At 57.3% G+C, this 10,929-nt stretch overlaps 1 protein-coding gene across 1 annotated transcript in view; it reads right to left on the bottom strand.

Moving 5' to 3' along the window:
- The window catches only part of VIPR1 (vasoactive intestinal peptide receptor 1), a 31,174-nt gene extending 25,013 nt beyond the window's left edge, over positions 1 to 6,161 (bottom strand). The window contains exon 1 of the mRNA XM_028106972.1: positions 6,084 to 6,161. Coding sequence (XP_027962773.1) covers positions 6,084 to 6,161 — 78 coding nt within the window. The remainder of the gene's footprint in view (positions 1 to 6,083) is intronic.
- Positions 6,162 to 10,929: the final 4,768 nt, after the last annotated feature.

The raw sequence follows: 10,929 nt of genomic DNA on the forward strand, positions 1-10,929 counted from the left end.
CTGAGATCTGGGGTAGGGTGCAGATGCTGGGATTTGTGGCTCTTAGATGCTCGGGGCTCTGAAAGACAGGGAGAGGGGCTGACTCAGGTTTTGTGGGTGCCCCACCCACCCCTCAAGGGGAGCTTGAGCTCACAGCTCCTGGTTTGGAATCAGAACCTTCAGCCTCATCCAGGGACAGAGAACTGTGACAGTAGGAGCCAAGGGAGCCTGGTGAGGGAGCAGGAGTCCGTCTGAGAGGCAGCTGGTTTCTGAGAGGGGTCTAAAATGCAGCAGGCTGTTGGATTTGGTGAGACAGAAGAAAGAACCTCCTGCCCACAAATTGCCAAGCCCCGGGAGCTACCCTGAATGACTTGTGCTTCTGAGGCTTGTTGAGGAGGGCCCTTTGCCCCTGCCAGGGATGACTGGGGAACGGGGGAATAAAGAGCAAGGGTGGTCCCATTTCCATTTACCATTCCCCCATCACCAGCTCATATCCCATGATTTATTTGAGCCTCCTCCCCCCATTGAAATAATGGGGCAACAAAGAACCACAAGGGGAAACTGAGGACCCTGAGAGAAAGCAGTGTGGTCAAAGGCACACAGGACCTCAACCCAGCTTCCCAGGCTGTGCCCTTCATTCTGGCTTTTGTGTTTGAATTGGTGAGAAGATGGAGAAGGTGCGGTGGGGGAAGGAGAGGAGGAGACAGGGGGCAGTGGGCCGGGGGCCACAGGAAGGTGAGGTAAATCATGGGATGCGGAAGCCACAGAAAAGTGGAGAAATATGCTCCCAGCTTCGCAGAGGGCAGTCCAGGAAGTTGAAATAAGGCCGCATCCGATTGGGGAGGGGCACAGGGGAGACGTCTGGGGTAAGGGGAACGTGGGCTAGCTTGATCTGGGTGGTGGCTACACAGGTGTGCACACCGTGTGACAACTTCCTGACCGGTCACTGCAGATTTGCACATTTTACGAATTAAAAAATGTCTCTGAAGTCCTGGGGCAGCCCACAGCATGCTACGGCTGCTTTGGAAGAAGCAACTCCTTCTTCCAGAATCAGACTGCCCACCACTTCCTGGCTGGGTGACCTTGGGTAAGTCTCCCCGCCTCATCTGTAAAAGGGGGACAATGACAGCACCATCTACTTCCAGGGCTGTGTCCAGGGTCACATGTCAAGGACACCAGGGGACCGCCAAGAAAGGTTAGCGGTCATTGCCAAGGGCCCAGCCAGCCCCTTGCGCCCGGCTGGCCTTGCCATCTGCGTCTGGACCCGGGCCTCGCCACAGCCTGGACATGTTGCAGAACTCCAGGCAGTCTGCAGGTCCTGCCGGCTGCCGGGTGGCCGCTGTGCCACCAGAGGGGAGGCCTCGAGTCGGGCATTCCCTCACCCCTTACTGCTGTCTGATTTCTCCCCCCTCCCTATTTTTACATCCTTTTGCCAATAATCTGAAGCCTCCCCTTTCTGAATATCCAAATTTTGCTAACCACACCTCCTCCTGGGAGAGGCCGAGCTCTGGGTGGTATGTGGGGGGCGGACAGGGGTAAGACAAAGAGGGAGACCCAGGGATGCTGGTGTGGGAGTGGAGCAAGAAAGAACTTTCCACATCTCAGGGTGGTCCCAGCACAAGGGCTCTCATTATTAGAATACAAGCTTAAAGATGTTCCATCGGGGGTTAAGCCTGGCCCCATTTTTAAGGGCCCTTCTGGCGGGGCATCCTTAGGGACACGAAGCCTCTCAGGGATTCTTTGTAGAGGATCACTGTGGCAATGGCCGGTGAAGCAGGAGAAGCAGGGACTCAGGTTTAAATCCTCTGCCTCTTGAAAGCCATCCTGGGCACCCCGGGGGAAAGAGGACTCAGTTTACACACACGGTGTGTGGGGTGATGATGTTGGTGTTGGGCCCATCTGCAGAGCGCTGTAAGCCAGCACAGACAATGGGCTGAGTCTTCCATACAGAGTCGTTGGTGACCTCTTCCTCCTTTTCTGATGTGTACAGGAAGAACTTGTTTTTCAGATAGCAGGAGGCACTTCCTGAGAGATACAGACCCTCACATCATGAGCCACATGAAACTGGGGAGCAGATAAAGACTGGGGCCCTGTCCAGGGAAGGACTTGATGTTCACCCACCCACCAGCTCACTGTACAGGTGAAGGATCCTTGCAGTCAGACCCCTAATATCACCATGCAGCTTGGGGTGCTGGACCAAACGCTGTTTGGGGATATCTGAACGTAAGATATTAAGGAATTCCTGTTCATTTTGTTCGGGGTGGTGGTGGTATCATAGTGATATAGGAAAATGTCCTTTGGTTTTAGAGAATGCATCTTAAAATAATGTGTGGTGCAAGGTCATAATGTCTATACTTGATGTTAAAATACTTCAGCCAAAAAAAGGGAAATGATGCCAATATTAATTGTTATGGGTTATCGGTTGTCAAACCCAGGGATTGGGATGAGACGAGCACGGGACGTTCCTATACTGCCATTTTGCTGACATCACCCCAAGGATTGGCTATTTCCATGCTCATTATATTCTTCTCTCTCTCTCTTTTTTATACGTTTAAAAATTTTTTTCACAGTAAAAAGTTAATTTAAAAAACCCATAATGTGGTAGAGAGATAAAGGTGTGTTTCTTTTACTTCTGAAATATATCTAAGGTATGGGAGCAACTTTGCACATATTATACATTTGTGTTGGGAAGTCCAACTGGGGAGGGCAGAGTGTGGGAGGTTGAGCAGCAAAGGCAGGGAGAGAGGGACAGGGCTTCATCTAATCCGCTGGCCCCGTGCCTGCATCCCTGGCCAGAGGGGCCACAGTGAGGGGTCCTAGGAGTTGGGTTGCTATTGAGGCTGCCCACCGTGTAAGGAAACTGTTGCCTACCTCCCGGCCTTCCCTGAGATGACCCATCACCTGCCTGGGCTTGGAGCCTCACCCCCACATTGCCTGGCTACCTCATGAAGACACCCCTGTCCCCAGGGCTCCCGAGCTGGGGATCAAGAGAAGAGATGGCCTATCCCAGGTCACACAGCACTTGGTCCTCTCTCAAGTCTTGCGGAAGGGGTAAGATTGTGCCCCAGTCACAGGGTGGAGCTGGCCTCCAGCCCAGCCCTCTCTTCCTATTTCTCCTGCCCGGGGGAGGGGGGGGCAAGATTCCCACCCTCCCTTTTGTGATGAGGAAACCGAGGCCCTTCCACAGAGATCAAACATGTTCTCAAGGGCAACTGGCCATTGCCATGGGAGTAAGGTGAGGACCAGGTCTAATGGCTCCAAAAACATCAGGGAGGGCTGAGACTCAGGGCGCCAGGATGGGAGGCTAGAAACTTCCGAGGGGAGTCACTCTTCCAGCACAGTCCCCTAGGAGCCCCGGGTGGGCCTGAGGTTGTCACTCCACTCGAGGAGGAGGCCGGACCTCACTGTAGCTGTGTTTCCTAAAGCCCACAAGGTGGTCTGCTGGGGGCCAAGAGGGCCTGGCCAGCTGTGGACAGCCTCTGCAGAGGCTGAGCCCTTCAGGAGCAGGTGGCCAGCAACCTGCCTCAGAGAGGAGTTAGGAGGAGCCAAACTTTCCCAACCCCTGGGCCATCCCAGCTTCTGGGGCCTGGGGGGAGCTGGAGGCTTCTTCCTCCTTCTGGGATCAGGCCCATTGTTCCTGCCAACAGAGGCTCTTTTATAGTTTCTGGTGGAAGGTTGGCCCCTTTTGGCCAAAGTCTTTAGGGCACTGTCCTGCCTCCCCCAGGGAGCCTTCCCTGACTGCTCCTCTCAGAGACCCTTGCCTCAGGGCTGGGAGGCTGCACCCCACACCTCTCTGGGCTCTTCCGCCTGGGCCACTGGCTCTGCTCTCCCTGACCAGCCCGAGAATCTTCCCAGGGCAGGACCTGGATCTGCTCCTCCTCTGACACCCCTCCCCCTCTCCCTGGGCTGGGCATTGCCCCCTGTGCCTGCTGTCCAGGGGGTAGGAGCCATGGAAGGCCTGACAGGTGGCCTTCAGGCAGACTTCCTCTTCTGAGACACTAGAGGTTTTCTTTCCTTTTTTGCTTCCCTGTTCAGAGATTCCCCCTTCCCTGACTGAGGTCAAGGCCCCATAAACAGGAGTGATAAGGCCTTGGGCCTTTACACTGAACTTTGCAGCTGCCATTTTATGGCTCCATTAACGTCAGCCCCCCTCAACCCTGAGTCTGGCTGGAGCGGGATTGCCTGGTGTCCCTTCAGGGTGGGAGCTGGTGGGGAGGAGGTAGAAGTGGAGAAGGATGTGGGGACTCCTTCATTCCAGGCTGCCCTCATCCAGTCCTTCTCCCTCTGCGGTCCCAGCCCTGCACGGTGCTGGGCGGACAGCGAGGATGACAGATGGGATGGTCAGAAGAGCCCAGGCTGGGAGGTGGGTAGGGCTGAAGAGTGGGGTCAGAGTGGGAAGGGCTGAGTGGGCTGGAGCAATCAGGGAAGGCTGTCTGGAGGAGGTGATGGAGTAGGGTATTAAATGAATAAAATGTAGAAAGACAGGGGAGCATAGGCATTGGAGGAGCCAGGCTTGGATTGTCTCAGGAGGTGGGGGGCAGATGTGGCCAAGAAGGAAAGGAGACGCTGCTGAAAGCACCCTGCCCCTGGGCTGAGAAGCCTCCAAGGCTGGGGAATGGGGTACCAGTGGTAGTCCCAAGAACTGGGGCTCATCCAAGGAGAATGTGTAGTCAGAGCCCAGTGGGGTGAGCCAGAGGGCTGTAGGTAAGGCCTGGAAGCTCCATGACACTGAGGGGCTCTAAGTGGTGCAGAGGTCTGGGGCTGTGGCCTTAGGGCCAGAACCCAGCGAGGCTTTGAGAGCTCAGGAGGTGGGTCTCATGCCTCTCAGTGGGAGGAGGGGAGGCTCCCACCAATTGTTAACAAGTTCTGCTCCCAGGACAGGCAATGAGTTTCTTGTCCCCAGGATGTCAAGACATTAGCTAGATGGAAACAGAGATTCCTGCTTTGATGGAGGTGATGGTAAGGGAGGTAATCATGGGATAGAAGACACTAGGTGATCAATATACTCTACCCACTCACCAGTCAACATGGAGCTGGTGTCAGATCTGAGACCCACTTGGTTTTTAGGCTCTGACTAAGCAGCAACCCCTGATTCCTCAAGTCTTGGGATAGGGAGAGAGAGAAAATCAACCTCAGTCCAGGACTGATTAGTGGGGGACAGGTGTCTTTGGGACTTATTTTGCCCATCTGTAAAATGGGCTTGGGTGGATTCAATGAGTCTTGAGGTCTTCCCTGATCTTAGAGGGAGATGATCCATGCATCTCCCGCCTGAATCAGCATCTGTCCTAGAGGTGAGCCACCCAGAGCCACACACGAGGGCACAGCCACGCGGGGCGGTGGGGGGGGGGTGGCTCACTGGCACACATACATCAAAGGCATACAGACACCTATGTGGGGAGGAAGCAGAAGCGGGAGAAAGAGGACGCCACTGCTTCTTGGCTGTGTGCACCTTGCTCAGCTTTCTCCAAGCACATGTCTGGCCCTTCCTCATAAACACCGCCCTCAACCTCTCACTGCCCACCACCTTCCACCTGGGGCTCTTACCTGGCAGCTCTGCTCAGTGGGAGGGCACAGGAAGGGCCTGCCAGTCAGCCACCTTATCCCAAAAGCCCTTGCCCAGCGGGTCTGCTGCTGAGACGTCACTCCTACACGTAACACACAACGCCCCACCGATACCTCCAGAGGGGCACAGCACACAACGACGAAGCCCACAGACACCCTCTCTGCCACCCACTGTCTACCAGGCCTTCCATTTCAATCGACCACAGTCCCCCACCCTGCACCCACTGACTTCCCCGCCCCACGCAAAACGCAGCCACTACACCGAAGGCAAGTTTATGGAGCACGCTCTCTCCTGGCGCCCCTCCACCGGTGTCCCAGATCGCCGCTCTGAGCAGGCCCTCAGCAGCGCTGGGAGGGACTAGGAGCGACCAGGACCCCACCCCTCGGGTCTAGATCCGGTCCGAGGCTGAGCTGGGAGGCGAGACCCGGTGCTCCGTGCCCCGCATTCCCTTTACACAGACGTGCGCACAGACGGCCCGGCTCCCACTGCCCCCACTCCACCGGCGGAGGCCGAGGCTCTGGGCTGCCGGGCGGGCACTCACCGCGGGGCCGAGGGCGCAAGCGAGGGCGCTGGCCAGCACACAGAGCCAGCCGGCGGGCGGCGGGCTGCTCGGACGCATGGTCCGCCCTGAACCCGCGGCAAGCGGCCCGGCGCAGGGAATGGGCGGGCAGGCGGCGCACCGCGCGGTCGACGGCGGGGAGCCCCGGCAGAGTGGCGCGGTCGCGGTGGCCCCAGCGCGAAGAGGCGCAGCTCGGTGCTGGAGGCGGGCCCCGGGGGCTCGTCTGACGGGCGGCGGGTCTGGCCAATGGATCGGCAGAGGCGGGGCCGCCGCTCAGGTGTGGGGCGGGGCTGGGGGGCTCTCCTACCAGTGGGGAGTCCCCGCGCTCCCTCCGCCGATCCCCGCACGTCAGTCCTCAGTCGCCTGGCATTCACAAGCCTTCTCCCCTTCCGACCGCATCCTCGGTAGTCTCAAGACCCCAACACGCCGCATCCTTCCCTGCTTAGCTCAGGGTTATCGCCTGGATGCCATCTCCCACTCCCGCACAACCCCCTCAGCCCCGCCCCAGGACGCTCTCCACGTCCACCTTCAGAGCTACCTCCTCCAGGAAGCCTCCCAGCCAGCCTCCCCATATCCCCCATTATTGCGCCTCGGAGGACTGGTGCGGGCGGGCAGGACTACGAGACAGGACAAGTCACTTCTTATCCCCCAGGCTGTGGGCTGCGGCCTGAGTAGGGTCCTAGGTTGTAAGCGACCCGGAGGTGGGGCACGTGGTTTGATCCATTTTCAATCGCCCCAGCTCATCCCTCCTCCCGACGGGCCGAGCGAGGGGAAACAAGGGCGCGAGTGAGGCCCGACTCCGGGTTCCTCGGTGCCCCGCCCCCGAGCCCAGGCGACCCGGCAGGGCGCGCTTGGCACTGGCTGGGCTCCCGGGCCCTTCACGACCCGAGAGTGAAGGGTCGTGCTTGAGGGAGGATGGCACGTCCGCGCCTTCGCGAGTCACGGCCCCGGCACCTCCCGAGGGAGGCTGGGCCGAAGTTCCAGCGCCCCCACGCGGGGAGGGAAGATCTGTCCCTGGTGCTCAGGACCAGGCTGCACAACCTACCTGTAATGAAGCAGGAGACTTCCTCCTCCTCCCGCCTTCCCTGTTTTACAGCCGGGGAAACTGAACTGCAGAGAAAGGCCTGGCCTCGGGCCGCCTGCCTCTGGTGCCTCGCTTCCAAGCCTGAGCGGGTCGGGTGCTGGGTGACAGCGGACCAGCTTGTCTCCACTTCGCGTCTTCGGGGCTCAATTTTATTCGTCCCTAAAATGAGGCGACGGTTCAACCAGCGCCGCGCCCCAGAAGGTCTTCTTGTAGACCAAGAGCAGGTGGATGCCTTGCCCTCTTTCCGAGGGCTCGGAACGGTGTGATGGAGGCTGGAGGTGGCCGTGGTGGCGGCAGAGATAGGGTGGATGGTGGATGAATGTGATAAGGGGATGACAGTGTCCAGTGGAGGGGCGGGGAGGACTGGCGAGTTCCTCGGTCTCCCAACGGGAAGCGAGGCTCCTTGATGGAGGTCCAAATCCGGGCGCTGGCTGACCAGCAGGTGCATCCCCGCGGACCCACCTGGCTTCCCTCCTTACAGCGCGGGGATACTCGGGCCGCTGACTTTCTGGCGTGGGATGAAGTTATGGGGAATTAGGGAAAAGCCTGAAAGGGATGAGCTCCCAGCCCCTCCTCAATTTAGGTTTATTTGGGGTGCTAGCGTTTGCTTCCTCCTTTTCTCCCTCTCTCCCTACCCCCCACCCTTGCACATTTATTAATAGCTTGCAGTGTGCCGGACTCTGTGCTGTGCGTAAGACATTGGGACCTCTTGCCAGAGGAGAGCTATTGTACTCTCCACAATTTCCACCTTCTTCCAGATGAGCCTGGACATAAACCCTTCCCCCAACGGGAAACAGGGGAGATGCCTCTGCCTCTGACCTGGCCATTCTAGGGTTTGGACCCAATCCCTTAGTGGAGGATGTGTTTGAAGACTCTCCAGGCTTCTTAGGCATCTCCACTTCTGGGGGCCAAGTTAGGCTCAGGAGCCAGGGGTCCTTGCCTCCCCTTGTGACCCTGACAGAACCCCTTCTCAGGCCTCAGTTCTCCAGCAGGACAGTGGAATTGGGTCCGAGTTCTGGGGAGTCACCTCTGCTGGCACAGTGTCCTAGGAGTCCTAGACATGAATGGCAAATCCGTGGGCTTTGGCTCTCATAAACCCTTGCCCACTCTACACACACATGCACAAGCACACGCACACGCATATGCACACACATATGTACACACCGCCTAGCCAGTCACAGAATGCTGAAATCCCATCATTAAAGCTTGTCTCTTGGTCTATTGAAGTTCTGCTCTCTCCGAGGACAGGAATCTTGGGTACTTGAGAGTACTTTGTGATGGGGGTGAAGATTGGGGAATTAGGAAGGAGCCAGACCCCACTTTGCCACCTGACTACTGGGAATCTTAAGGCTCCCAACCAGAGATGGGCTGCCATTCCTCTTGCTCGGGAGGGTGGTCCACAAGAAACCTCTTTAGCTCCCTGGGCAGGCTAGCGGCAGTGAGAGTGACTGGCAGGGCCTCTCCACGCTCAGGCAGTCCCCTGGCTCCCAGGAAGGAAGCAGGTGACTAAGGGAGAATAGTTTCCCTGCAGATTCTTTGCCATAAAAATTACTCCTTTGTTCTTTCGGAATTGTTCCCCTGGGGGACCCACCCTTCCTTACATATCAAAAGGCACAAAACAAATTCAGAAGGGAAAGAAGGAGCAGAAAAAAAGAAAAGAGCAAACACAAACAAAAACTTAAAAGAATTCAGCCCAGGTTAGATTTGACCACGTTTTTTACTAACGGTTTCTGCTTGTTTGGTTCTGTGTTTGGAGGCCCAGGGGGCATCACCTGAGAGTCCTGAGGGATCTTATAGGGAAGCCATTCTTTCACGAGTCCAATGGTCTGGGAAGGCTTCTGGGGGGAGGGGGTCAATTTCAGAAGTTGCGGGTTGGGTGGGGGGCAGGCTACCTGAGGGGGTAAGAAGCGGGGACTTGGATCTTTGTTCCTCATCTGGAGTTGTCCTTTGCTTCAGCAGTCCAGGCTTGGGGAGGGGGCGGCAGCCACCCTCTGCCCCCCTGCTCTCCCATATCCTTTTGCACTGATTCCTGTTCTGAGGTGTCCCTTCCTGGATCCCCTGTCTGTGGCCCAAACCCCAGAGCCCTCTGGGCTGCCGGCTGCCTGCCGGAAATCACAGGGGTGCAGAAGATGGGGGGGAAAGAGAGAGAGGCAGTCACTTGCCATTCCCCGTGACGACAGGCACGGCAGGAAAGAATCTGCAGTTACTCATTTGGAGCCTGCCTGGCTTCCTGGCTGCCTGCCTCATTCCTGCACTGAGTGCCACCCTTGCCTCCCCCAGTCCTTCCCCACGTCCCTGAGTCGTGCGCTCACTGCTTCAAGGCTCCCAGCTCAGGAACTCACTGGTGGTGTGGTGCTGCAGTAGAGTGGGAATGGTGCCTGGGGACCACAGTGTAGTTTTGGCTTGCATGGGGGGAGGGGGGTGTTGGGCAGGCAGGGATCTGGCCTGGGGAGTCACTGCTCCAGGATTCCCCTTCCAGAGCATGCACATCCTTGTGTGGATGCAGCCTCTCTTGCCCTTCTTTGGGGTCCATTCTTCCTGTGAGAAGATGCATTTTCACCCCAAGCTGTGGTTTGGTGGAGGGCAAGTGGGGCCCAGACAGGTATTTAAAGAAACGATGTTCCGTCCAATGTCCCTTCCTTAACAGCAGGCAGCAAATAGCATTCCTTTATCCCGCGTGTATCACCCACCTACACTGGTGTTGACCAGTGACAGGCTCTGCAAATGCCTCTAGGGGAATCTAGCCCTGCTTGCAGGGTGGCGGGGGGGGGGGGGCGCTGGGGGGGCGGTTTCTGGTGATGCTAGAGCTGCACCTAGGAAGAAACCGAAGTTCACGGGAGCACAGGTGATGGAGGGAGAGTTGTCCTGACATGACAGGTGGGGACCAGTTCTGGAATGGCCTCTACCATCCCTTGGTCCTTGAGGTCAGGGCTTAGAGGGAACAGAAAGGACGATGCGTCATTTCAGGCCCTCCCATGAGCAGATGCCACGATGGAACTGAGACAGTGGAAGTTGGTAGGTGGCAGGGGAACCCTGCGAAAGATAACGGAGGAGAGAGCAGGATCAGGCAGAGCCTCTGCCAACCTGTCAGCCAGCTCCAGAGCAAAGATGGCCCACAGAAGCCTTAGTAACTCCACTGTGCTCAGTCCACGGCTGGGAGCTGTCTGGGAAGAGCAGGGCTTCAGCTCCAATGCTGGGGTAGATCCTGAAAGTGCCACCTCTAGAGGCATCAGCTCACTGCATTCCTCACAGCTGAATGGCGAGTTCTTTCTTGAGGGAAGGTCCAAGTGATGCATGTCTAAGGCTGCCACAGAGGGGAAACTGAGGCATGGATAATGAAGGGAGTCGGAGCACTCCTGCTCCGGGAGTCAGAAAGAGGAGACTCAGGTCCTACTCTCAGGGAGAGCCAAGTCTGTCTGGGCACACAGAGGGATGACTTGAGAAAGAACTCCTTTTTTCAAAATCCCAAGGCTCAGTTCAGTCCAGGGGGTTAGCCGTCTGTCATCGTGCCACTTGGCATGCGGGTCATGGTGCAGTGGTTCTGGGAGACTCTAGAAGGGGAGGACTCCCCATTTGCTCTCTAACAACAGTCTCTTGGTCAAACTCTTACTGCAACATCTTTGTGCGCGGGAGTGCATGTGAGCGTGTCCATCTATAAGAGCATGGGGTGTCTGAGAGCTGGGCTTGGCCAGTGTGTGTTGGGAGGTGGAGTCCGGGGCAAGGTTCTGGGTAACTAGGGGCAGA

Source organism: Eumetopias jubatus, unplaced genomic scaffold (genome assembly GCF_037043125.1).
Source record: "Eumetopias jubatus isolate StellerSeaLion01/CBP00866 unplaced genomic scaffold, mEumJub1_p1.0 scaffold_1, whole genome shotgun sequence".
Lineage (NCBI taxonomy): Eukaryota > Metazoa > Chordata > Mammalia > Carnivora > Otariidae > Eumetopias > Eumetopias jubatus.